Source organism: Prinia subflava, chromosome 8 (genome assembly GCF_021018805.1).
Source record: "Prinia subflava isolate CZ2003 ecotype Zambia chromosome 8, Cam_Psub_1.2, whole genome shotgun sequence".
Lineage (NCBI taxonomy): Eukaryota > Metazoa > Chordata > Aves > Passeriformes > Cisticolidae > Prinia > Prinia subflava.
Genome location: NC_086254.1, coordinates 7087508 through 7115269, shown reverse-complemented (window position 1 = coordinate 7115269; position 27762 = coordinate 7087508). Strand labels below are relative to the sequence as shown.

The window sequence follows — 27762 nt, the reverse complement described above, 5'->3', positions numbered from 1 at the left end:
AATCAATTCTTTAAATGCGCACAATTGAAAGATTGCCTCTGAAAGCTGCCTATAACCAGGGAGGTAATGGATTCCCTCCAGTCGCATGCAGGAGCTCGGGAGTGGCAGCATCCCTTCCTCCTGCTGCTGGGGATATGGGGACAACCGGAGGACCAGCACTGCTCCCACCATGAGCATCCTCGAGTGGGTGAAGGGGCTGCCTGGACCCCTCAGAGGCAGCTGCAGATGCCTCTATCTGCCTGGGTCACTGCCAGCCTGCCCTGTGCTGAGACCTGGCACCACTCCTCACATCCTCCGAGGTGCCAGGGGGTCCCATTGGCCAAGGCTGGGGATCTGCTCGGCCCCCAGCCTGCAGGAGAAGCAGCAGGAGCCAGCCTGCACGCTCGCTGTGCCAGTAGGAATTATTACATATATAATTTAAATGCAGTAACGAGCTGTGCTGAAGGGATCAAATATTAATCAGCTGCAAGAGCGCTGCTCTGACCCTGCGAAAATGGAGAGAGGTGCTTGAAATGCCAGATCAGCCAGTGGTGGGCGATGAGCGAGGTGATGCTTGGACAGGGCAGGCTCTGGTGGTCCCCTGATTCCCTGGGGGGTGGCAGCAAGGGGGAATGTTGGCTGTAAGATCAGCCCTCAGTGACTTCCAGATCTGGATGGTTCATCCTCTAGGAAAAGCAGTGCTGGAGCAGGATGTGGGGCTGGCTGGAAGACGCAGAGTGCTGGGGGCAGCTGAAATGCTGGCTCTGGCAGGAGCAGGCGGCGATGGGAGGGAATGGTGTCTGCAGGAAGTATGACATGGCTGAGCAGCCCAACGCGGAGCCCGACAAGCAGCTCTCGCTCGCCTCCTGCAACCGATTTCAATTACTGTCTGTGGCAGTGGGTGGAGGGGAGGGGAGACAGGAGCTGGGTGGGCAGCGTGGCCCTGCTTACCCTGCCTGACTCCTGCCCACGCTGCCCACTCAGGGGTGCCCCGAGGGCCAGGTGCCCCTCTGCCACCCAGAGAGGTGAGCTATGCTGGGTCCTGGGGGAGACCAGAGCCCCATGGGGGCCTGGCACCTACATCCTGGCCACTGTGGGGTGGCAGAGAATGGGTGCTGCCCAGCAGTGGGGTATTCATCACAGGAAATCCTGGGGGAGGGGCTGGAGGGGCTGACTTGGGCGCTGTCAGCCCAGGGAGGGGGGACATGGCACCGCACAGCGCTCGGGTCTGAAATAGCAGCAGACACACAATTTATCACCGCTGCTGCCACGCAGGGAAATTGCTGTAGAAACCCATTAGCTCCGCAGGGAGAACGGGGAAGGGGGATTACACGGGCTGTGGGTGGCGAGGAGGGGACAAGGGCACCATTGGCATCCGCCAGGTGGGAAGGGAGGAAAGCCCCAGGGATGGGCACCCAGCTGCCCGCTGGGCTCTGCCCTGATGCCCACCCGGTGCCGGCGGTGCTCGGTGTGTCAGCCGGCGCTCGGCCGCCGCGATGCTCCAGGGAACCGGTTGCGGTGATGTGACATGTGTCAGCGGGTAAATGACTGTTCAATTCAAGGAGAATTGCAAAACATACAAGGTCAAACGCTTCCCCGCCAGCGCTGCCATGAATATTAAAGCCGAACTCCTCTGATAGCTGCCAGGGCTGGCGGCCACACTCACCAGCGGTGTCCCCGGGCACCAGGGCAGCCCCTTGGGTCCCTGCTCCAGCTGCTCAAATGGTCTCAGCTTGGCCGTGGGCATCTGGGGTTACTGGTGGTGCCAGGGTGGAGGTGGCCATGGGGTGGCAGGACACGGATGCCAGCATAGGTGCCGGCTCGCCATGCTGGGTGCCAGCGGTTTGCCTGTGGTGACAGCTGGGTGGCAGAGGAGCTGGCTGCACAGTCCCACCCATGCCCACCCGCCCCTGCCTTCACCCTCACACCATCTGTGTGCTCCTGCCTGCATCCGCCCACCCACGCCTGCCTGCATCCCGACAATGCCTCAATTCCCGCGCTGCCTACACCTGCCCACCCACCGGCTGCACCCACCTGTGTTCCCTGCCTGCTCCTGCCCACGCTGCCTTCACACCTGGAGGCAAGCCCCGCTCCCTGCCTGGGGTTCTCAGGGCCGTCAGGGCAGGGGGCAGGGGGGGATCTGGGCATCAGGATGTGATGGTGCTGTGTTCCCTCTCCTGTTCCCGTTATGGAGGCTGGGGGTGGTACAGGGGGCTGGAGGCCGTGGGACAGGGAGGCTGTGGGTGGGGGACCGTGGCGTCGGCTGCCTGACAGCTCATTCATCACAGCTGCTGGCCCTGGCCATGGGGGCAAAGCCAGATTGGATTTTAAATTAGAAAATAAACCCGGAACCCTGCGAAGCCCAGACCCTGCCCTCACCCTGGGCCAGGCACCCGCCTGCCTGCACCTCCCGCCTGCCCCCTCCTACAGATGGAGAAACTGAGGCACGGAACACCACTGTGCCACAGCGCTGTGACACTCCTGGGGCCATGAGGACCCTGTCCTGTCCCCTCCCTGAGCCGGGCACTCTGTTATTGCTTTCTTGGCGGGCAGCATCGATCTGTGCTCCCTGGGCGGCCTCGTGCCGCCTTATTTATTTATTTGTGACAGCAGGCAGCATCGATTCCCGCCGGGGGGGCCTCCGCCCGCCACAGCCGGATTAGTGTCTGGCAACTCTCGGCTGCTGTTAATAAACTCCCACCCGACAAAGCCAAGGGGAGGGATTAGGACCCCGTCCCGCCTGTGACCACGGCCAGCATGCCAAGGAACCCCAACAGGCACAAGGCTACTGGGGACTTGGTAGCCCTTTGCCCATCCTGAGTTCAGCGGGGTCACTGCTGGGTGCCAGGGCTCAGAGGGGTGTGTCCTGGGCAGCCAGTCCCACGTCAGCAGTCCCTGGTCACCTTGGGGACATGGGAGGGACATAGCTGTGTATGGAGATAAGCTGCTTAGAGACATCTGTGGAGGTGGAAGATCTCATACTGTAGTGTTCACGGGACATGGGTGGCAGCAGCTGGGCACCCACTGCCTTCCCACGGTGTCCTGAGCATCCTGCATCCCCAGAAGGTCAAGAGTGTCCCCAGTCCCAAGCATTCCTTGGTGCTGAGCATCCTGTGGTACCCAGAGCACCACACAGAGCCCAGGGCAGTGCCTGGTGTCCAGCCCAGGGTGCTCAGTATCCAGATGGGACCTGTTGTAGGGTCCTTGCTGTGAGGCCTGGCCTTAGCCAGTAGCCTCCATGGAGAACACTGTGCCCCCCCAGCACCCTGAACAGGTGAGATGCTCATGGACAGGAGTGCCCAAGGGGCTGGGTGGGCATCTCTAGCCCAACCTTCACCACATAGGGCAGTCGTGGCCTTGCAGGGCCCAGCCCTGAGCACTAATCTGCTATTAAAGCCTAACGGGGATTTTGGCGCCCTTCAGTATAAACTCATTAACTTTTATGTTCTAATAAATGGATCCTATTAAAATATAATTCTGGCCTTGCTGGGGGGCAAGCGAGCCTCTTGGAGCTGGTGCAGGCAGGTGTCCCTGCTGTGCCCCTGTGCCCAGGACATTACCATTGTCCCGGGGCGATGGCAGGGGACAGGGGGTGGGTAGCAGAGGGCGCCTGCCAGCACCCAGCAGCTCCCCACTACGCTTCACACCCAAGATAATGTCTCTTAATAGTCCCTTAAAAGCAGCAGTCGCAGAGTAATTAATCTTCACGGGGCCCTGCCCTGCTACGGATAGGGATAATTACCCGGTAATTGGCAGTATCGTGTCATCAGTGCCTGTGCACGGCAGCAAGACGTGCCCACGCTCTGCCGTGGCCCCACACCGGGGCCTCGGAGGGATGCTGGGTGTCACCATGGCACCCCCTCTGCCGTGGCACTGAGCTGTGGCCAGCAGGAGAGGGGACAGTGCTGTGCCAGATCCAGGAGCGGGAGATGCTGGGTGACTCATTAGGGCTGATTAAATTCTCTTTTATTTTTGGTCTAAAGGCCGTAAGCTGCTGGGCTGGGCATGCTGGGGATTTGTTCAGGGACTAATGCCTGGGAGGGACACGGGGCTGTGACAGGGGAATCCCAGCTGTGGTTGGTGGGAGAGGGGGGAGCATAGGTGGGATAGGGGGTTCCCTACAGACTCACACTGCTCAGGGGCAGCCTGGCTGGAAGGAAGCTGAGTTCTGTGGCAGCCTGGAGAAGGGTCCAAGTGTGCAGGCTCCGGTGGCTTCCTGGCATGGTCATGGCAGTCATGGTGATCACCTGCGTGTCTGCACCCTGGGAATACACAGTCCCAGGAGAACCTTGGCACAGGATGGCCACCCCTGTGGTGAAGGATAATCTGTGATCAGGGACACCCAATCCCAGGGCTGTCCCCATCCCGGCGGGCTCACAGGAGGAGTGGGCACCCCTTCACGCGGTACAAGCTGCAGATGTGCATTAATTAGCCAGGGCTAAATTGCCAGGGCTGCCCCAGTGAAGGGTGTGCTGAGGAGAGGGTGTCACTGTCCTGCTGCATGTGGCTGGTGTGCTTGTTTTCCATCCTGGTTTTGGGGGAATATTGGTGTGCAGGAAAGTGTTAGCCCTCAGAGAGACACTGGCCTGTGGTGCAGAGTTGGTCCATGGAAGTGTTGGTCCCCAGTGCAGCACAGGTCTGTGACACTGCACCAGCATCACTCCCCAGAGCTGCATCCATTCCTGACACAGCGCCAGGCCATGTCCAAGCCCTGATCCCAGGTGCCAGTGAGGGCACGTGCTGAAGCATCACTCCCCAGTGCATCACCAGTCCCCCGTTCCCTGCCAGTCCCCAGCACAGCATCAGTCCACGGGTCCCCAGCATCCCACACTCTTTCCTCCCTCCAGGCTTCAACGGGCTGGCGAGGAAGACCGGGGAGAGCGCTGAGGTGGAGCCGACGGCGCTGCCCACGCCGGCGGAGCGGGAGGCAGAGGCTCGCTTTGTGAGCACGGCACCCACGCTCAAGATCCTCAACCACCACCCTCTGCTGGAGGACCTGCTGCACGAAGCCTTCCTGAAGAAGGACTACCTGGCCCAGGCGCCATTCCTGCCTGCTGGCGCTGGCCCCCTCCTCCCTGCTGGTGCCCTCCAGCCGGCCCCCGGCCCCCCAGAACCCGAGCCCTCACCCCGCACCCCTGCCCTGCCCCGGCCCGCCTTCCCCACTGACCCGCTGACCACGCCAGCAGGGCGCCCCGGGCCATGGGGAGAGGCGTGGGGGGCTGTGCCAGGTGCAGACCCCTCGTGGTCCCCCTCTGGGGTGCCAGAATCAAGCACTGCATCCCCCAGCCAGGCACCCACCACGGCTGGCACATCCCCGGCACCCCACACCGCGGCCACCGTGGTGCCCGGGGATGAGGAGGGGACCACCACCACCTCCACCATCACCACCACCACTGTCACCACACTGCAGGGGCCAGGTAAGCGCCAGGGAGGGAGTCAGGTGGAGCTGAGGTGAAGTGGGGCTGAGCTGGGGTCTCTTCTGTCACCAGCTCCCTGCAACCGGACGCTGGCGGGTCCCGAGGGCTGGCTGGTGTCCCCAGAGCCAACCGGTGTCCCCTATGATGGCAGCCTGGACTGCACCTACACCATCTCTGTTTACCCTGGCTATGGTGTGGAGCTCAAGGTGAGCTGAGGGCAGGCCAGGGTGCCAAGTACCTGCAGAGAAGTGTGGCATGTCCCTTACTCTGTGCCATGGCTGTGTGTCTGTGCAGGGTGCTGCAAACACATGGTCTTGTCCCCGTCCTTGTCCCCATTCCTGTGTCCCTAAGCTAAGAGAGCTGGCTCAGGGCATTGCCTACCCTCAGGCCCCAGCAGAGGGATGTGGGCACATGAGCTGGTGGGATGCCCCAGGATGCTCTGTGCCCACCAGCTGCTGTGGCTGGCACCCATCACAAAGAAGTGCTGCGAGATTTAATTAACAAAGCCCTGATGGAGAAGGTGTGAGCAGTGCCAGCAGGTGCCACGCTGTGCTGCAAGGCCAGGAGCACCCAGCGCCCATCTGCCAGGAGCAGAGGCTGACGGAAAATCTTGCTGTGCCCGTCCGTGTGCTGCTCCCATCAGTGGCACATGGCCACGTATCCCCATCTCTGCTGAAGCCACCACAGGGCACTGCCGTGGCTTGTGGAAAGCTGGTGAGCCAGAGGCAGCATCTCCACCACCAGCCCTGCTTCAGCCCACACTCACCAGTGCTGCTGCTCCTCATCGTGCAGCATAGCTTAATTAGCATCATTAATAGCAAATTGCTCCAGAGGGCAAGGTTGGCTGGTTTCAAGGCTGCCAGCGTGGGCCTGGCTGTGCTGTGGTGCTCTGGCAGAGCTGCCGGCTGGGCCCTGCTGCTCTTGGCAGGATGGGGGATGATTTATGGCACTGCTAACCATGTTTGAAAGGTGCTGCCCTGCACAGACAAGCTCCAGTGGGCTATCGACCGCAGAGAAGCCACTCAAGGACCAGCTCCGAGCCAGGTGCCGGGTGATGCTGCCGTGGTGACACTTGTGTCCCCTGCAGGTAGAGAACATCAGCCTGGCAGAAGGGGAGACACTGACGGTGGAGAGTGCAGGAGGCCTGGAGCCCAACCTCCTGGCCAACGAGTCCTTCCTGCTGCGGGGCCAGGTCATCCGCAGCCCAGCCAACCTCCTCACGCTCCGCTTCCAGAGCCCCCGGCCCCCCAGCCCTGGCTCCTACCACTTTCACTACCAAGGTATGGGGCTCAGACCCCTCTGTACCCTCTGGGAGCTTCCCTGCCAGCATGGTGCTAATTTGGGTCATGGCGATGCACCAGGAGTTTGTATTTTAAGCGGGCACTGACTGGGTGAGGAATGCTCATAGAGATCTAACTGGCCTTAGCAATTATGGATTCATTTAGCATAATTCTCAGCAACCATAGGCACTGTGTCACTCAAGCCCTGCCACACCCAGGCATTTCCAGGGGTCTGTGGAGGCAGTTTCTGGGTTCTGGGGGGATCCATTGCTCCTTGGTAACATCACCCCCTGCCCCCAGCCTACCTGCTGAGCTGCCCCTTCCCGGCACGGCCGGCTTTCGGGGAGGTGTCAGTCAGCAGCCTGCACCCCGGTGGGGACGCCCGCTTCCGCTGCTCCACGGGGTACCAACTGCAGGGCGCCCGCCGCCTCGTCTGCCGCAACGCCACCCGCCCCTTCTGGAGTGCCCGCGAGCCCCTCTGTCTCGGTAAGCACCGGCACCACGGGGACACAGCGCGGCTGGCACGGCACACTCACCCACTGGTGGTCCCTCTCCTGCAGCAGCGTGTGGCGGGGTGGTCCGGAATGCCACAGTGGGACGCATTGTCTCGCCCGGCTTCCCCGGGAACTACAGCAACAACCTGACGTGCCACTGGCTGCTGGAAGCGCCGGATGGCCAGCGCCTGCACCTCCACTTTGAAAAGGTGTCACTGGCAGAGGACGATGACAGGTTTGGCTCTGGAGCAAACTGGGAGGGTGAGGGGTGTGGGGGCACCCCTGGGGCAGCCCCTCATGAGACCATGTTCAAGGATGAGTGCTCTTGGCTGTATCCAAGGATGGGATCTGCCGTGGATGGGTGCCATTAGTTATATTTAAGGATGGCTGTTGCTTGCCATGGCTGAGTGTGGCTACCTTTGGCCATTAGCTATGGTTAAGGACAGGTGTTGTTGGCCATGTTCAAGGAGGATAACCTCTGGCCATGCCCAAGGGTGGTGCTGTTGGAAATAGCTGGAGTTGGAGGCTACCACCCATGCCCAAGCATGGCTGCTGATGGCCATGGTCAGCACTGCACCCTGCCCTTGTCATGCCTTGGCAGGCTCATCATCCGCAACGGCAACAACGTGGAGGCACCGCCGGTGTACGACTCCTACGAGGTGGAGTACCTGCCCATCGAGGGGCTGCTCAGCACCGGGCGCCACTTCTTCGTGGAGCTCACCACCGACAGCAGCGGGGCAGCTGCGGGCATGGCGCTGCGCTATGAGGGTATGGGGCTGGGGGCATAGCGGGTGACCCAAACATCCCTGTGCCCTCCTGGCCCCTGCAGAGCTTTGCCCCTGTGCCCGCAGCCTTTGAGCAGGGGCATTGCTACGAGCCCTTCGTCAAGTATGGGAACTTCACGGCCAGTGATCCCCGGTACCCCGTGGGCACCACGGTGGAGTTCAGCTGTGACCCTGGCTACACGCTGGAGCAGGGCTCCACCATCATCGAGTGCGTCGACCCCAGTGACCCGCAGTGGAATGAGACAGAGCCAGCGTGCCGTGGTGGGTGCTGGTGCTGGAGGGTGTCAGGGGTTGCTGTGGATGGGGCATGAGAGATTCTGCAGCCACTGTGCTGTTGTGTGTGATGGAGCTGGGGGGCATGGTGGGTGCTGGATGTGGGGTACTGGAGCGGGTGCGGTGGCGGGTGCCCCATGGCAGTGCCAAGCCTGGCGTGTGTCCCCAGCGGTGTGCAGCGGGGAGCTGACAGACACGGCCGGAGTGGTGCTGTCTCCCAACTGGCCAGAGGCGTACGGCAAGGGCCAGGACTGCATCTGGGGGCTGCACGTGGAGGAGGACAAGCGCATCATGCTGGACGTCCGCGTGTGAGTGTTGGGATGGGCCGGGATGGGGATGGTGGGGTGGCAGATCTGTGCACTCCCTGCCCTCACAGCCCCGCTGCCCCAGGCTGCGGCTGGGCTCGGGGGACATGCTGACCTTCTACGATGGGGACGACCTGACGGCGCGCATCCTGGGCCAGTACACGGGTGCCCGTGGCCGCTTCAAGCTCTACGCATCCACTGCCGATGTCACCGTCCAGTTCCAGTCTGACCCTGGTGCCGGTGCCTTTGCCTATCGGCAGGGCTTTGTCATCCACTTCTCTGGTGAGGCCCATGGCAGGACAATGTCCCTGGTGTCCTCAGTGTCCCCACTGCCCTGCTCAGCCTTCCATGCCCACAGAGGTCCCCCGTAATGACACCTGCCCTGAGCTGCCGGACATCGCCAATGGCTGGAAGACGTCCTCACAGCCAGAGCTTCTCCATGGCACTGTGGTCACCTTCCATTGCTACCCTGGCTTCCAGCTGATTGGCAATGACCTCCTGATGTGTCACTGGGACCTGACGTGGAGCGGTGACCTGCCCTCCTGCGAGCGGGGTGAGTGGTGCCCACCAGTGACCCCCTGCCCTGTGGTGCATCCCCAGCCACCATCACCATCAGTCACTCCTGCCTGCAGTGACAACCTGCCGAGACCCCGGGGATGCTGAGCACAGCCGCAGGGTGGTCTCCAACCCTAAATTCCCGGTGGGAGCCACCGTGCAGTACGTCTGTGACAAGGGCTATGTCCTGGCGGGTGCTGGGACCCTCACCTGCCATGACCGTGCTGCGGGGGGACCCAAGTGGAGTGACCGCCTCCCCAAGTGCATCCGTGAGTTGGGCACCCCCTCCCCGGGCATATCCCCCAAGCTGACTGAGAGCGCTGACGCCACCGTGCCACTGCCTCGCAGCGGAGACCTACGAGCCCTGCCACAACCCCGGCGTGCCGGCGGGCGGGCGGCAGAACCCGGAGCGGCGGCTGTACCCGGCGGGAGCCACCCTGCACTTCTCCTGCACGGCCGGCCGGGCGCTGCTGGGCGAGAGCAGCCTGCGCTGCCTGCCCGGGCACCCCTCACGCTGGAGCGGCTCCCCTCCCATCTGCAAGGCGGGTGAGACGACCACCCCCCACCCCAGCACCCGGCCGGCACCGCTCAGCACCCCACTTCTCACCGCTGGTGTTGGTTTCTTTCTTCCTCCTCACCCAGCCTCCTACGATGAGTTTTACAGCAACCGCAACCTGGATGGTAAGGGCAAGGGTGTGTCGGGGTGCCAGAGCACGGAGGGGCACCCAGGGTGCAGCCGATGTGGGGTGCCCCCTGGGTGAACCCCCAACTCTCCCGGACAGCTGTGGCCAAGGCCGTGCCCTCGGGGACAACGCTGGAGGGCACCAACGTTGCCATCGCTGTCTTCCTGCCCGTGCTGGTGGTGGCCCTGCTCATCGGGGGCATTTATCTCTACTTCTCCAAGTGAGTGGCCCGCTGGCTCCTGTCACCCCATGGGGCCCCACGGTCCCCCCTCTGCCCACTCCAGCTGCCCTTTCCCCACAGGCTCCAGGGGAAGCCAGCCTTGCAGCTGCCCCTTGCTGGCTCCCACCCCTACGACCATATCACAGTGGAGTCGGCTTTTGACAATCCCACCTATGAGACAGGAGTAAGTACTGCCCCCCACATCCCCCACCTGGGGCTGGGCACCCTGGGGACCCTGCACTGCATGGGCCACCTGTGCCAGGTGCTGTGCACGGGCTGGGACAGGTGTGGGATGGGGTCATGGAATATTAGATAGGATGTCCATCCAGGAACAAACACAGGGGATGGGACATGCACCCAGAGACCACTGTGGGATGATGTATCTATCCAGGGACTGTTGACAGGATGGACATCCAGTTAGGGACCACACACAGGAAGGATCATCGATCCAGGGACCATATGTAGGGTGTGATATCCATCTAGACACCACACGTTAGTTCAGACAACCATCCAGGGACTACACACACTACCTAGATGTCCATCCAAGGACCATGTACACGATGGACACTGATCCAGGACCCATGTGTGGGATGGGACACACATCTCCAGGGCTGCCTGTAGTCTGGGATGTGACCCAGATCCTTATGGGATGGGAGATGCCCTATCCCTGTCCCAGGCACCCTGCTGCACTGCCGAGTGTCCAACCCCTTGCAGTCTGTTTTCTTTGCAGGACACGAGGGAATATGAGGTGTCCATCTAGGTGTGGGCAGCGTGGAGCTGGGCGCTGCAGCCACCCCTCCCGGGCTCCCCCGTGCCCACCAGCCCCAGGCACGGGCTGGGAACACCTCTCCCAAGGAGACTCAAGCCAAGCGCTTGGCAGGACCCACCTGGGCACCGGCCACACCCTGCCACCCCCAAGCCACCCAGACCCCCGTGGGGTCTGCCCGAGCCCCACTGTCACCCAGCCCCCCACACTGGGCTCATGAGAGGCTGAGCCAGTGGGGGTCCCTGGACCCCGTCCTGTCCCCCGGCCCCTGAGCCAGCGAGGGTCCCTGGACCCCACCCTGCCCTTCGGGCCCCATCCTTCCCCCCAGTCCCCCGCAGGGAGAAAACAGCAGCCCCCACAGTCCCTGCGACGGAGGAGTGACACAGGCAGGGGGAGCAGCGCTGTGGGGACCCCCAGGTAAGGAGAGGGCTCCCCGGGGCTGCAGCGGGGAGAGGACGAAGCCCCGGGGGGTGGGCGAGGGGCTTGGGTGGCCATGTGGGTGCCCCTCCGCCCTCGCCCCCCACCCAGCACAGGGCTGGTCCCCCCGCAACCCTGCGTGTCTCACCGCCGCCTCGCAGGGACGTGTCCCTCCCGTGCCCCCAGCATGCTGCGTGTCCCCCCGGCCCCCGCTTGCTTCGCCCTCCCCGGGGGGGGATCCCTTCCGCCACCAGCGTGTCCCCCCCGCTCGTCCCGGCACCCCAGCGCGGCCAGACCCGGAGTGACGGGGTGGGCAGGGGCACCGGGCATGGCTGTGCCCTCCCCACCACCGCGTCCCGCCCGGGCTGGTGACCCTGGCCCCCGCCGCTCCCTCGATCTGGAGGGGACACCGCCCCCCTCCCCATCTTTTGGTTGTTTCATTAATAAAAACTGGTGTTTTAGAAGAAGCGATGGCGTCTTCCTCAGCGGGGCCGGGCAGCATGGAAAGGGGGTACACCCACCCACACACCCCCAGCGCGGACCTTGAGCCCACCTCACAGCTACCCCGATGATATCCCGACCCCCACGCCCTCCCCACCCTGCTTTCGGGGGGGCACTGCCACTTTAAGAGGCGTGGCCGCTGCCTTAGTGACGTCACAAGCAGAGACCGCGCCCCCGCCACCCCGGCGCGCCGCGCGCCGCGCGCCCCCTGCCGACGCGCGCGTGCCCCGCCGCCCCGCGTCGTTACGTCACTGACGTGCCCGCTACCCCGCCCTCTCCCTGGAACGTGACGGCCGCCACGCGCCTGCGCGAGAAGAGGGCGGGGAAGGGGCGGGGCCAAGCTGTGCAGGGGCGGGGCGGGGCGGAGCCGCGCGGGGCGGTGCTTCGCGCAGGCGCGGTGGCTCCGCGTGCGTCCCGCCGGCCCCCCCGGCGCCGCCGCCGCCGCCGCGCCAGGTCCGCGCGCGGGCGGCGGCGCGGGGCGCGCATGCGCGCGGGGCGGGCGGGGCGGGGGCGCGGAGTGCGCTTGCGCGCGGGGCCCGGAGCGTCGGCGCCGCCTGTGCGCGGGGCGTGCGCGGTGCGTGAGCGGCCGCGGCGGGCGCGGGGCCGCCGCCCCCTCCCTCCCTCACCCACCCACCCCCTGCGCGGCAATGGCAGCGGGCGTCGGGCCCCCCGCGGCCGCCCCCGGGCACGGCTGGAGGAGGAGGAGGACGACGCGCAAGCCGCAGCGGCCCGTGGGATAGGCCCCGCCGCCCGCCCGCCCCCGCCGCGCCGCGCCCCCCCCCCCGCCGCCTCGACGCGGAGCCGCCGCTGAGGGGCCGCCGCACGTCCCCGCCTCGCTCCCTCTCGCCGGGGGGGGCTCTCGGGGCCGCTCCTGGGCTGGATGAATGTGGGAGAAGATGGAGACCAAGACGATCGTCTACGACCTGGACACCTCCGGGGGGCTGATGGAGGTGAGGCCCGGGACGCGGCGGGGGGGCCTGACCGGGGAGGCAGTGGGGCTGCAAGATGGCGAGGGAACCCCCCCACCCCGGAGCCCCGTGGCCTTACAAGGAAGTGCGGAGGGACGGAGGCAGCTCGCCCGGCCCCCGGAGAGGCCCTGCCGGACACGGGGCGGGCGGGGCGGGCTCGACCGGGGCTCTGTCCCCCCCCCGATCCCCTCCCGGAGGGTCCGGGGCCGCTGTCTCCCCGGCGGGCTCGGGGAGAAGGGCGCTGGGTCAGGATCCGTGCAGCCCCTCAGAGCCCGCTCTGTTTGTGTGTGCATGTGCAGCAAATCCAGGCCCTCCTGGCTCCCCCCAAGAGCGAAGATGGGGAGAAGAAGAGCAGGAGGCCCGAGAAGGAGCCCAGGCGAAGTGGCAGGGCCACTAACCACGATAGCTGCGATAGCTGCAAGGAAGGAGGGGATCTGCTGTGCTGCGATCACTGCCCCGCCGCTTTCCACCTCCAGTGCTGGTAAGGCTTGGCGCTCTCTTCCTCCGGATCTGCCCAGAGCACCTTCCCTTCGGCCGCTCCCGCTTCCCGTTAGGTCCCGGGGAGGGGGGGACGTTGGGCCGGCTGGAGCAGACAGGAATAAAAAGGAGGTGCCAACCCCACTCGGCTCCATCGCTCCTGAGACTAATCCACAGCGGCCGAGGTGAACCCTCCCCTGGCTGCTTTCTGGAGGGTTGGGGGTTTACCCTCCTCCTTTCTTTTTGTGCTGAGCAGCGGGTGAAAGGCCTGGAGGAGGAGCGAGGCCGCTGGCTGCGCGGCCTGGCTGCCTTGGTGCTGCCCCTGCCCGGCCTTCCGCCCCCCACAGCGGGAAACTTCCCCACCTCTCTGCCTCTCCAAGGGTGACTGGTTTGGGGGGGACCCTCCGGAGGGCTCTGGCTGGAAAGGGGGAAGCCCTGGCGGCATCTTCGCGCCAGGCCTGACGTTCCCAGCGCTTCCGTGCTGCTGCAGCTGCTGGGAATAATGGAGGTTGCTGTCTCTGTGTCTCCCTGCCTCACTGTTTACAATATGGCGACCTTCCTTTAAATTATATTTTTATTCTCAGCGCCATTTTGGCTGCATATATGACTTCCAAACCCTCGCAGCGTTCCCCACAGTATCTTAAACGTGAAAATACCTTCCCCGTGGAAATCCAGGCCTCCAGACTTTAACGTTGGCCGGGTTTATTCCTTTCCCTCCTTTTTTCCCTTCCTCCTTGCTCTTCCGACCTGCTTGTCTCATCCGTGGGGGTGTCTGCTGTTGGGTGCTCTTGATGGGAGTTGCGTGGCTTTGTTGATAAAGGCAGAGCTTTCTGCATGAAAATCTGGCTGCCTGCTGGGAATCGAGGTGCGTGTGGAAGCGGTGGCAGAGCTCGAGATGCTGGAGGCTGCAGCAGGATGGGCTCTTGCTGCCTTCCCTCACAGCTTCCCAAGCTCTCCTGGCACAAAGCGACACCAAAAGCGCCTCAACTTTGTGCCCCAAAGTTTTTCCTTTTTCTGCACCCGGGGCTTGGATGCATCCGAGGCTGCTTTGCCGAAATCCCCCCCTTTCAACAGTTGACACAGGCGGGCGGTTTGTGTTAAATTAGCACAGCCAGAGTGGATAATGGAGTGGAGGAGGGAGTGGGGCAAGTCAAACAGCTGGAGCTTGGGAGTACAGAGTATTCTTCCTTAGGGGAGATTTTTTAACCACATTCCTTTCTCTCTTTCATGCTTTGGAGCTTTGTTTGCCACCCTGTTACAGCTGTCTCCTCTGCGCTTTTTTTTCTCCCTCTGTTGTTTTTTTTTTCTTCTTCTTCTGTTTTTTTTCTTTTTTCTGATTTTCATTTGCTTGCTGGCTATTCTGCATTTCTGTGCTAATTGAGAACACTTATTAAAGTGGTTGCTGATAGCAGGGAAGCTGAGCGTGCGGTCACAGTTCTGTAGGGAGTGTCCCGTTAGCAGCCTGTAGCCAGGCAAACCCGACAATGCTGTAGCATGCAGCCATGACATCATCCCTCCTACCCTGAGGAAGTGCTACTGGTGGTAGTGCAGATCCACTAATATTTACTAGGAGGATAGTAATTATCATTCTTTTTCATCCAGTGTCCTTGATGAGCTTTAATTTAAGGGTGTTTTATTCCCTTCTGCCGGGCGTAGTTGCTTTCGGATGCAGCCAAACATATCCTGAGCGTTCCCTTAGGGAGGCTGGAGTGATGGCTAAAACTTCACATTTTGGAATGGAAGAGCTGTAGAGTGTCCTGGTTGACTCTGAATCCTAGTTAAGTCTCACCATAAATGAGACCACTTTGTGCATGCCTAGATTTCATGGCTTAATTTGGTGATGTTTTTGTAGTTAGGGAGTGGGAAACAGCCAGGTAAATCAAATACCTGTAAAGCTTTTGCTGTACCTGAGTCAGTTGCATTATAATTGTTGGAAATTTTTATATAAAAATACTATATTATATATATATATATATATATATTTGGCTAACCTAGTCACTTTTCAGAACAGAAATGAAAGAGCAATTCTAAATACTCTCTTTCACTCCATTTGTTGCCTCTTCTGGGGTTTCTCAAGCGATCTCTTTGACAGTAGCTCAGACTGCTGTGGGAGGTGACACAATGTGGGAAGGCTTTGTCTAAAGGCCTCCAGCTTGGGCCTTGTTCTGCCTCCTTCCTCCTGGACCTTTGTTGGACCCTTGGCTATGGCCTTTAGGTGACCTAGGTTGTCTCAAAGGGATGCTCAGGTTTTGTTTTCGTGTCTTCCCTTTACCTCCTGCATTTTGCTTAAAGTAAACTTCCGTTCTGGGTATAAACTGAGGCGTAAATGCAGCACTTGCAACTTCCTTTCTGCCTCCTTTTTTTATTTAAAGAATAGCAGCTGTAATGCAAGGCTTGGATTAAATCACTTGAATAGCACTGCTGGGGTACTCTAACTGATTTGTGTCAGCAGCTTACCTGTTCTCTGAATATTTATTGTGAGCTTTAGTTCCAGATTGAATTTATAATCAGTATAGCATAAAAAATTAAAAAAGAAGGTTTTAATTGGTCTAGGGTTTGGGATCAGTTGATTACAGCTGTATGGGAGAGGCCATAATACAAAAGAAAAGGATTTTCAGGGGTATGATTGGCACAAGTCATGCAGTCAGCTGGAGACAAACCCAGGTCAGTTCTCAGGAATTTGTATTGCTCCTTCCTGTGTAGGGAAGGTTCTTCTGTATCAGGTTGTTTAAGCCTGTAGGGAGAAAGTTGGCTTTGCTAGGTGAGTGTGTGACCCTCAAACTTCAGCAATTTGCTTTAACTTCAGTTTAGCACTTAAACTTGTTGTCCTCTGTTGGGAACAGAAGGCACTTGGCCAAAACTCCCAAAACTTTCCAAGTGTGATAGTATTACACATCCGAGGTGGTAAATAACAAGTTTTGTTGGTACACCGTGGAACAACTGCTCTCCTGAATTAACGTGGGTGGAAGTGACTTCCCAATTCATCTGTTGGGGTGTCAGCTCTTCCCACAACTCTGTTTTGGAGTCACTAGTTCAGTGTAAAGCTGCTGTAGGTGCTCTGAGAGGCCACGGCTCCAGAGGATTCCAGCCTGGCTGCAGAAAATCTGGCCTGGTGGGAGGGATACAGGAAAGAGTGAAATCCTTGCCAGATATTTAGTTTCAACATACTTGGATTAATGTCACAGTCAGGTGACTCTCTCCAGGTTTGAATTTACAGAGAGAGATTTTTTAGGTCCCTAGTAATTCTTGAAAACAGGACATGGGATTTTTAGCTCTGAGGTTGGTGTTTGATTCTGCTGTTGGCCCATAATTTGCTGTTTTGGGTAACAGTGCATTGTGCATTTCCATCCTCATGTTCTGCCTTAGCCCAGGCCCTCAGGGATGGTGCACACTCCTTCTTTACATGATTGAAAACTAATTTTCCAGTGCTACTTTTATTCTTTCCCATTTATATCCTCCTCCTGGCAATGTGATTGTTAGAATTCCCTGTGTTTTCTTGAGCTTGTAGTAAACTTGATTCACATTGAAGCGAGTTCGCAAAGTGACTGATGTTGCAAATTCATTATGAAGGATTAGAAAGATCCCCGGGAGAGGAAAAGTTTAGTTAACAAGCTGGGGGAGGGGAGTGACAACAGGAGGGAGAACCAACACAGAACAGTTTTGTGTTTGTTTTTTTTCCCCTCTCTGTTTTTTTTTAAAGTCTCCCTGCCTGAGTTTCTGGTTGGAGGAGCCCAAAAGCACAAACCTCACTGAATGCTGCGGTTCAAGTCCCTCTTGTAAAATCTCATGCCGCTGGCTGTGCAGCTCTGCTGGCATGGCAGAGTGACCTCAGTCCCTTAAAGCTGACCAGTTATGTAAACGACAGTACCAGTTTTGTGACACTGCCCAGCAAAAAGGTTCCTCGTAGCTGGGCTTCCTCGCTGCTGTGCTGGGAGAAGCGTGTTGTGTCTGTACCGGGGCCTGCTACCTCCATCAAACTTTTTGCAACACCTCCTTGTGTTTGTGTTTGCAGTGTTTGGCTCATTTCCCCTCTGAATTGGCAGTCTTCACCCAAGTGCTGGTGTCGAAGAACAGGAGTAACAGAGCTGCAAAGTGCAGCAGAGGAAGCTAAACTAGAGTTGTGGTATTTTCCATGAGTCACAGTGTTTTAGTACTTCGAACAAAGAATGGAAAAAAGTTGTGTTTGGCTGGTAGGACATCGATAACTCTTTTCCCCACCTTATTCAGTCTAAAATGCCCTGCTTTATCTTTGGCATTTGTTCTAGCTTTGGGTTTTTACATGAATATGCAGTGTGTGAGGAGAGCAAAACAGTGGCCAGTCTATTGTCTCAGTTAATCCTTCCCTTAATGGTCATCTTGGGTTGCCTCCGGTGGTTCAGGTGAATCTTAGAATGGTCTGAGGCATCTCCTGCTGCAAGGAGTAGCAGACATCCAGGAAGGTGCTAGAGGCAAACTTCCTACCTAATAGTGGCCAGGAACAGGGCTCAGTACACTGAATTACATTACAGCTTCAAAAAAGCTTGTAGTTTTAACTGCAAAAAGTTTTTATTGTGAGGCTTTCAGTTTGTTTGGGTTTTTTTTAACAGTAAATGATTGGCAAAACCCCACTTTAATGTTTATGTAATTGCATATTGAAGATCAGAGTAAGCTGTTCTGTTCCCAACATTTAAACGTATCCACATCTTAACCGATACTTTGTTAAAACAATATTGGTTTAAGTACGTGCTTTTAAAAAATATCCCAACTTTTGTTTTTATGTATCTCTGGTTCTGATATTTTGGGAGCCTTGGGGCCAACCTGGGCTGGATCCTGAGGCAGGAGGAAGTGATTGCCCTGGCTGGGTTTCTGGCAGCGGAGGGTCACTGCGTGTGCGCCTGCAGATGTGGTAACATGATCAGTCTTGGCAGCTCTGCTCTGCAAAGCTGTACCAATGAGATTTTTCAACTCTCCTTATTTTGTCCTAAATCTCTCTGTGCAAAGGCAGATAAGGTCAGCCTAAATCTATGGACTTCAGCTGAGGGCTTCAGCAAATCATTCCAGTAAGAATTTGATGAACTCGTGATTGGGTGACTTGCAAACCAGCACTCTCACCTGGATGTGTGGATGTTGCTGGTGTTAAACTGAGCATGAGCAGATTTTGCACTGTGGGCAAGAACTGGTGATTTGGATTGAGCCATGGGTCTCTGCTGAAGTTCCCAGCATCAGTGTGGAGTGGTAGGAGCATGGCTTTGGGATTTTAAACTCAAGGACTCGACGTTGAGGAGGGGGATGTTAACAACTTAGTCTTTGCCTTTACATGTGGCTGCTGCGTGGTCTGGTGTTACATCAAACACCTGCATTGTTCCAAAGCTGTTTAAAATGGCACAGTGGGAAACTGCGAACGAGGAAAATTCTCTGTGGTTTAGTACCTTGGCTTAGGAAAGTGCCAGCTTTATGTTGACCATGACTTGTGGAACCGAGAAGTCTTTTCTTTGTGCCACTGTGAGGTCCATTTTTGAGTTGACTCCTCAGGAGCAGGAGGCTGCAGCAATTTGCTTCGAGGTGGGGTTCAGTGCTTTGTTCCTGCTGCTCTAGAGCTGGTCTTTCCTGGTATGTCAGCCTGCAGGCATGACTCATGGGAGCCTTTCACAACATGGAAAGGTCTTCCCAGAGGAATTCCAGGTCCTCCAGGCATTTGCAAAGGAAATTCTTAATTGGATTAAATTCATAATACTAATCTGCTAATGACTGTTTGTTATGGAGATCTTGGCACTATCTTGTAAATATATTCACCTTCTTTTAGCTGCCTTATGTCTTTTTATCACACACTAGCTCAGTGTTGTTAAGATTGTACTGCCGCCAGCAGATCTGATAGTTGGGAATGGGGGACTACTGTGTTTATTACACAAGATCTTATAAAGCTCATAATTCTTCCCTCTCTCTCTCTCTCTCTCTCTCTCTCTCCATTTCACGGTGTTGTTTAGGTGGGGTGGTAAAAGGGAAGCAGTGGTAATCGGCATGTCTGACATCCGGCTGTACTTCTCTTACCACGGGTGTGAAGGACACCCCGGGTGGGGAGTGCCTCTGTGCAGTTGTCAGTGACAGAACTGTGTATTTTTAGTAAGAATCTGGACCAAACAGGCATTCCCCCACCCCCCAAAGGGCCTTTTTTGGGTTGTAGGTGCTGTTGTGGTGGTGTGAGGAGCACCTGCAGGAGAGCAGGGCTCCTGTGTTTCCCTGTGTAACACAGAGTCAATTTGAAATTTCAGTCGTAGTATCGATACTGAAACACTTTTTCAATACCAACATAAATTCTTCTGTTTATTGACCCACACCAGTGGATCTTAAACTGCCTTTATTGCTAGACTGACTCGCTGGTACGTGTCAGGTTCTTGAGTTTTGCCTGTGCTCTGCAGCCTTTCTTAATCCTTGAGTCAGTAGCAAATAGCAGGAATCTGCTGTGAAGAAAGGGAGCAGTTATTTCCAGAGTAGGAAAGGGGTGTATCTCCCTGAAAACAAGTGTGACAGTCTGAATATTTAGGAAGTGCTGTCTGTTGGAATATAAACCATGTGAGAAGGATGTACCCGTTTTGTTTTTTTAATCCAGTCAGGAAGTTCTCTTGGACTTGTGAAAATGCAAATGTATCTGGGGATATAACATGGCTTTGTTACAGGGGTATGAAAGAAGTGAGTGTAAGCAAAAACATCTTGCCACGTCAGGTTACTGGCTAGACTTGTGATTTTTGTGACACAGATTGTCAGAGCTGGCTTTTCCTTCTTATAGTAATCGATTTGTGCTGTCTCCAGCTCCACTGCTCGCTAGATGTCTGCCCAGCTTCCTCGAAGGAACACTGCAGTATCCAGTAACTCTGTAAGCTGAGTAAAAATAGTGTTGTAGCTTCCCTTTAATAAAGGGGTTGACAGATACCATTTGTAATGCAATCACATACCTTTTTAGGGTATGGAGTAAATGTTCCCTGTAGCCAAAAACGAAGGGGGGAAAAGAAAAAAAAAAAAAAAGTTGTATAAATCATTCTTCCTGTTGGTGTATCAGATCTTGAGCACAAAAGGCAAAGAGCATCTCAGCCAGCTGGGGGGAATCGAGTGCCTGAACCCAACTCTAACCCATTTCTGCTGACGTCTGCTCTGCACGATCACTGGAAGCAAACTAGATGGAGCTGGAGATTACCGACTTTGAACCCTGCAGAAAGCACTGGCCTGAGGATACAATTTAGCAGGCTGAAAACCCCATGCTGAATTTCTGGCAAGCGCTAGTGATTGGTGTGAAACACCTGCCTGTACAGCCTCTGACTTTGGGCACGGCATCATGTGAACTTCCCAGTGATCTCCATCTAGAATAGCAACAGGAACAAGATATGAAGGTGATCTGGAAAAGGGAGAAAAGAATGTATGCCCTGCTCTAAGGTTTTGGTTTTTGTTTGGGTTTTTTGTGGATATTTCTGTCCCTGCTCTTTTTTCTCTCTTCCCCAGTGTTCTTGGGAAAGCCTAGTCCACATGTAGATGTCAGAATTACACTTCACTTGTGCCTGTGTGAAGACAAATTCATGCTTTTGCTTTTATGGGTATGCCCTTCATCCTCTTCTGATGTGCTGCTTTCCTTTTTTCCACCTTATTGCTGCTGTCCTTTCACCCCTGTCTCCTTTGAACACGTTCAGTATGGCTGGGGCTGAATGTGTTCACTTCTCAGAAACCTCTCAGACCTGTGTTTTGATTATTTTTTTCCCACCAGAGATGTCTCTTCATTTATTGTTCTTTAAAGACAGAATTGGATGAAGTGATTCTCACCAGGGCTGTGTTGTTCCTCAGCCTCCTTTCTTTTCCCTGATGCTGCCCTGTGTGTCATCCTGCTTTGAGAAGATGACTTCTAATCTGTTAAGAAGATGGTGCTATAAAGACCTGAACACTTAATAATGAACCTGGACATTGAATTCAGGCTATTGTTACCATTGTCTGCAGCACAGGCATGAGTGATGCCTGCGAAAGAAACAGGAGTCGGGATGTGCAAAATGTCTGAATTTCTGTCTCTGACCCACATTTTTCAAAGTCAACAATTCTTCCTATTGACTTCCATGGTTTCTGCTTATAAATACAAAGCTGGATGGTTCCCTAGGCAAATACGTCCCAAATATCAGAGTTCATAACCAATCAAACTAATTAAAAAATAATAATCAAAAAACCTCCCAGCAGTTCTGGTGGTATTATACACTTTTCAATGCATATTTATTTTTATATATGTATATGTTTACCTATGTGCAGAAATTTGATATCTTAAAAAACAATACTTCCTTTAATTTTTTATCAGCTGGACAGTAATGAGGCTAATAACTAACAGGTTGTCTAGGGAATGGTCTCTGTGGGCCAGGTTCTTTCTATAAATAGACATAACTAATTACATCAGGTGATCACATGTTTACATGCAGCTTATCCAGTTTATTGGACCCTCCTGCTTGTCAGGTTGGAGGCAAAAAAATTCCACCTCATGCCTTGGAGGAAACCTCCCTGGTTCCTCATGAACCTCAGGATTACCTGTGCAGGAGGGCACAGGGAGGAGGCAGGATCCCCAGTGAGGACAGGAAAGGAGCTGAGGTAAGGTAGATGAACGCCTGCTTCCATGAGGTTCTCTTCCCAGGATGGGAGTAGCAGCAGTGGTTCGATGAAGGACTGAAGTAAATAAGTTCATTGGTGTTGAAATTCACAGAATACTCACAAAATTTATGAAACACTCATGAAATGGTACCTGGTTCTTAGGAGCACGGACCTGCTGCTGCCAGAGGCTGGGACTTCTGGCCAAGCCCTTGAAATGTTGAACACTGGCAGGTCTAGATGGTAAAAATGAGCACACAGTGAAGGAAATTTTGGCATATCCAGCAATGCTGCTACTTAAACCTTTAAGGGTTAAGTCTTCCTCCACTCTTGTAGCATCATGTAGATAGTGTAGCTTCCCTTTATATTTTTTTTCCTTGGATACATCTTGTTCCTCGCATATAATGGTGTTTTAATCCTGCTTCTGTTTTCTGTCTGTGGCTGAACCCTTATTTCTGCTGTTGGAAAGATGCACGCTAAGCAGATGCAGCGTTCCAGATGATGGGATAATTGGTGACCTGTGAAATGGTCATTTTGGTTCCTTTCCTTGCATAGTGGCAGCCAAAATAGTCATGTCCTGACCTGTTTGGTGGTGTCCAGGAGTCTTTGCTAGATGTTACCAATTTAGAACTTATGTCCGTGCTCAAGACTTTCACTTCAGTGTAAACAAAGTTATGTTGCCTGCTGTCAAACTTTTTCACAGATTCCCTCAGGAGCTGTTGCACCACAGGTAGAAATATAGTGGATGATGCTCTGTAATTACTGTGAATTGTGCTGCTGGTTTAAAACAGGTATAACTTATAAACAGAGTGGCCAGAAAGCTGCTGAAACTGTTAGTTTTAATGTGATCAGGTCATGCTTTTAGAGGTCTATAAAGAAAAAAAAATTATTCTGGGCTTATCTGAAGTTTGCTGTCTCTGCATTGGTGCTTGAGAAATCTTTGGCTTTTTCAGGAAGGTTGTTCCTGTACAGCTGAGTGTCACGATTTATCCATGTTAATGGGCAGAATTTGGAGACTTCACTGAATAAAATGAGGAATAACAGTGGAGGAGAGGAAGGAGCTGATAGTTTTCCTAATAACCGCCTCTAAGGTAATTGAAATCTGTCTTCAGAAGCTTTGTGTTGATGCAGGAGTAAAAGAGGAAGGCAAGGGAGTTGCAGTGGGGAGGAAGTCACCGCAGGCTGCAGCTGCTGCCTTGTTTGGTGTGGTTTTATTCTGTCTAAGGTAGAGGCTCAGGGTTCCAGGTGTCCTCCTCCAGCCGGCTTTGGGAGCAGCTGTGAATAGAAGTGTGTAACTTGGACGCAGTAAAAATGTTCCAAAAAGCTGAATTTGTAAATGATGCAACTTTCCCTGTTTCTCAATGGGGCTCTTGTAAAAGCCCTGACAGTGAGGTTGGTTTCCTGGTTTGTTTTAGCTGCCATTGAGGCCCTGCTGTAGGAAGCCAGGGAGCCTTGTTCTTTATGAAGCTGGTAGAACAGCTGTAGCTCTATCCATCATAGGGATAAATAGGAGTTCCACAGAAGAGCCGAAAGCCTTCTTCCCTTATCTGGCAAACATATCTAGCATCCTTCATTATCATCCTGTCATTGAGTCTTGGTCAGTTAATTAAGTTTTCTGAGAAGGAAAAAATGTGTTCGCCTGCATTTTTTCATGGCGTTACTATTTTTCCTCCGCAGAGAAAAAAAATATTTAAGTCCGATTGTTGAAAACAACTGACGTGAAAGACAAGTTATTGAAGAAAGCTTCACCAGGGACTGGTTTGTTTTCCTGCCACCATTATCCCAGCTGGTGGCTGGCTGTATCCTGGTGGGTCCAAAAGTAGTGTCAACGTGCCTTTGACGCAAGATGGCCAGGAATGCAGTGTGTAAATAACCTCAGGTCTGCTTATAACTGGTTCTTTTGAGAGCTACGGCCCAGTGTGTATTGGAGAAGGTGCCATTCCTTGGAGCACTTGTTTACCTATTTATTGAGGTCAGCAAAGTGAGGAGTAATTACAGGATTTAGACTTGACAACAAGCTTCTGATGTATGAGAGCCCCAGAGTGTGAAATTGAAAAGCTAAGTGGCTTCATGCTATTGTTTGCTTGATAAAAACTCCTAATATGCTCTTGAAGATTTTTTTTATTTTGTCATAGCCATTTAAGTTTTACTTAAGGGATAGAGCATTGCGTTCTGACCATGGCAGAGCAATGCTTGACAGTGCACATGATCAGAATTTCAGGAGATGCTTAACGTTTTCAGAAAAAGCCATGAGATAGATTTATATGGCAAGTGACTCTGTAGCCAGTGTAGTGGTTTTTGACTAGGCAGTGATAAACATCTCCTTTAATTTTCAGAGGCTTTGTATGAGTTAGTCTTCCAGGTATTTTTAACTCAGCCTGTGTTTTTCAGAGCTGTCTTTGTCTTAAACACAGAAACACATTCTGCTAGGCAGGTTTGATCTGGGTCACACCAAACCCCCCAGGTAAACAGCAGAGGCCACCACTCTTGTCTGCGATGACAGAAGGGGAAACTTTGTGAAATGAAGGGTTAGTGAAACTGTACTGAAAAGCGCAACTGACTGGTGTGTAGTTGAAAGGAGATGTGTTGTAACTGAAGATAAAGTGGGAGCTGTACAATTCCAGGTCCTGTTGGCAGCAAACACTGGCGGCTGGAGCTGTGCATGCTAATGAACCCATGAAAGATAGGGAGAAAAGGGCCGTGGTGCTCCTGCCAAAGTGCTAATTCTTACCTTGCTTATGAAGATCAAGTGTCTTGCTCAGATTTAAAAATCCGTTTCTTTTATGCTTGCAGTAAAAGGTTGAAGAATGTGGTCATACCTAGTCAATTAAAACAGCATTCTTTAGCGCTTCCCTGGCTTTCTGCTGAGACCCAGGCAATGCTCTCTGCTTGCTGCGAGGCCAGCAGTGCAGGAGCAGCCTTCATCAGTCTTTGTTAGCATGGTGAGCTGCCTTGATGAACAGTTCATTAACCAGGAGAGGCAGAATCAGTCTTTTAATACACTTGCCATCGCAGCTAGGCCCTGACAGTGAGCAGAAAACCTCAGGAGGCTTGTCTGAGCGCTAAAACCTTTCTGCCGCTCTGAAACGAATCTTTCCCCCTCCTTCCACAGGCCTTCGGGTAGCAGCATTCATTAAAATGCTTCTTTAATAGTACAGTGGATGTAGGATTTCATGGTTCAAACCCAGCAAATGGGAAAATAACATACATGCTTCCAGAAGAAACCTGTTCTGACTCTTCCAGGCGTCTCTCAAGGTTCACCATGGTATTAATTGTTTCATTGTAAAATGCGTAAGATTGAGGTAACAGTTAAAACAAATAACCAGAGGCATCTGGCAGCGCGTGGATCCCTGGCACGCCGCGCGTCGGAATGGGGCAGACGTGTTCCCAGCAGTTCAGGCACGCTCGTCGGGAGCTTCAGAGGGTGAAATTTCACTAGGAACAAATCAAAGTCTGTGGTTTTTTTGCCCTGGGGTGTTGGGAGGGGAGAGGGGAATGGGCCAGATGAATCCGTACTTGCTGTAGATGCAGATCTAAGAGCTCGTTTTCTAGCAAGAGTAAAACCTGAGCTGTTGCAGGATGCACCTTAGGATTCAGCACGGATTTATGCTGCAGCAAGCACACAGGGATCATTTGTTAACTCTGCCCCTTCCACCCCCCTTCCTGCTTCTGTTAGCAAAAGATTAGTTTGGGGCAAGGAGTTACTGCTTCATCCAAGCACTCGTGGTGAAGCAGCCAGTAGTGGAGGCTTTGGTGCTCTCATCTAGAGCCTGATCTCTTGTTCATCCAAGCCCTCCAGGAAATGAGAAACATAAGCTGCAGGTATGTCAGTGCATATATGCAGAGCGCTGCGTTTCTGGAGCGCCTGGAACACGGAGGCCTCTGAAACCCTGCACTCCTCCTCAAAATGGCTGCCAGATGTGTTGGCTCTACTGAATTCCCCTGAGCCTGACACCAGAAATGCTGAGGTTATTACCAGCTTGGTTCTCGCTGTGTTCTTCCTTCAATCTTCCAGGCACAGTGTTGCAAGAGGGAGCGTGACCCCGGATGGCTGCAGTACCTGCAGAGGCTGTCACTGGCACACAGGCGAGCTCGGGGCAAGGCTTGCCAGGACTCTGTTTAAACAAAGGAAGTGTGTTTGTTTTCACAGTCCAGGCTTGGGAGCCTGGGCTGGGATCCTGTGCCATTTCCCTGTGCTAGGAGCAAGATTCTCGAGGAAGACAGCCTCTCCCTTTGCTGCAAAGCACAGCTCTTCCTGGCCAGCAAGTATGCATCTTATCCTCCCTTGGCTTGTCAGGGTTGGAGCCTGGAAAGCTTAACTCAGATTTGGGTTGATATTTGTAGGTGCAATAAACAGTACAGAGACTCCTGCCATGAACCACGGTCTAGCTTCCCGTGCTTGTGTGGCTTTCTTGGGCCAGGCTTATAAGCTACTGTACTTCTTGATCCCCTTGTAACCCAGTCAGTCCCAGTGGATCCTTGAAATCTGTTTCTCTGTCAGTGGGAAATGGAGCTTCCAGATCCTGCAGTAGTGCATCTGTGTGCTCAGCACAAGAGAGCAGACTTGCTAAGAGCTGCCTCCAGCAAAAGTCAGGAGAACTTTTAAAGTATTATCTTAAGCCACACTGCATGGTAAATGGCTGGGTTTTGCCAGCAGGTACATTTTCCCTGCCACAGTCAGCAGTTTGCTTAAATAACAAATCTTAATGATAAAGAGGTGTTGGAAAGTACTTGAGTTAGTAGTAGGATCCGTAAGGAAAGTGTATCATCTAACATATGGCTGCTCTGCCTTTTACTGAGGAAAAGTGTTTCTCAAAATAGTCCTCCTTACTCCTTCGTCTAATTTGCTTTGGTTTATTTCTAGCATCAAAATGAGAATGTCATTTCACTGTGATACAGCTTTTATAGTAAGTGCAGATCCATGTGAGTAGGATGTATCCTGTGCTTCGTAGCCAAGGCAAGCTGTATATGGTGACATTTTTAAGAGTATTTGGGTTGTCTTAAGATAGAAGGTGGTTTCCACCATTAAGTGTGCCCAGGGATGGAGTACATGGGAGGTGGTGGGTAGACCTCATGGCAGCTCATTCAGTTGGACTCACTGCAGATCCAAGGGATGGAAATGCCTGGATGTATGACTGTGCTTGCTGCACGGGAATCTGTGTGGTCTCACATGGAGTAATCAAGTTATTTAAGGAGGTGTGGTGTTATGGGGGGAGGTATGTGTGTGGCACACCAGTGAATCTTCCATTTATCTTTGCTGTTCAAGTCTGAGAGTGCTCTGAAACCGTGGAGCTGAGATGGGTGTCACGGAAGACTGGCTTCTTGGAGGTGTCTGGCTAAGTGGATGTATGGGAGAGCAAATCCAAGGAGCTTCACCATAAATAAAAGGAAGTGCCTGGGAGTGGAACTGCAGAGCTGCCCTGACTCTGGCTGTGTACGTGAGAAGAGTTCCAGAAATGACAGTAAATAACAGTAAAGCTTTGCTTTGTGTTTCTTTTGTAGCAACCCTCCACTCAGCGAGGAGATGCTGCCTCCGGGGGAGTGGATGTGCCACCGCTGCACCGTGCGCCGCAAGGTAAAGCCTCTCCAAACAGACACAATCCCAGCCCTTCCAACTGGCCGTTTGAAACCTGAGTCCTGTGGTTTATACCTGCCTCTCCCTTCGTGTGTGCTTGGAGAACCAGAGCTGCTTCTTTGTGCTCACGTTTGCAAAGGGCTTTGTTAGGCAAGGGCTTAAAGAAACCTGAGGGGTCTTGGTGAGACCCTCATGATATCTTAACCTCACTACTAGGAGGTAAAACTGAAGTGCCTGATACCTTCTTGTCAGTCTGTGCCTTTTAAACTGTTTTCCTTCCCTCCATTTCTGGAAAGGAGGGAGAGCTGAGGCATAGAGGAAATGGGAATGGCTCCTGTGCTCGAGGAGGTGAGCTGTCTACAGGCAGAGCGGGACTCACGTTAATACAGCTTTGCCATCAGGGCTGTGATTCTAGTTAATATGTGTTTTTTAGAAGAGTGACTTCACAGCAGTTATACATCAGCAGAGGGTGAAATCACAGTGA

At 54.4% G+C, this 27762-nt stretch overlaps 2 protein-coding genes across 2 annotated transcripts in view; both read left to right on the top strand.

Moving 5' to 3' along the window:
* Positions 1-762: 762 nt before the first annotated feature.
* SEZ6 (seizure related 6 homolog) lies at positions 763-11588 on the top strand. Its single transcript, XM_063404817.1, has 18 exons — positions 763-876; positions 964-1004; positions 4768-5396; positions 5469-5602; positions 6484-6676; positions 6977-7162; positions 7237-7405; positions 7772-7938; positions 8022-8216; positions 8398-8536; positions 8619-8815; positions 8892-9086; positions 9166-9357; positions 9437-9634; positions 9731-9769; positions 9871-9991; positions 10073-10175; positions 10722-11588. Exons 1-18 carry the CDS (start codon positions 763-765, stop codon positions 10749-10751), a joined length of 3042 nt encoding a protein of 1013 aa, XP_063260887.1. The 3' UTR covers positions 10752-11588.
* An 844-nt stretch (positions 11589-12432) lies between these two features.
* Positions 12433-27762, top strand: part of PHF12 (PHD finger protein 12) — a 31568-nt gene continuing 16238 nt past the window's right edge. Inside the window, exons 1-3 of the mRNA XM_063402649.1 lie at positions 12433-12625; positions 12943-13124; positions 27206-27278. Coding sequence (XP_063258719.1) covers positions 12560-12625; positions 12943-13124; positions 27206-27278 — 321 coding nt within the window. The 5' untranslated portion in view covers positions 12433-12559. The remainder of the gene's footprint in view (positions 12626-12942; positions 13125-27205; positions 27279-27762) is intronic.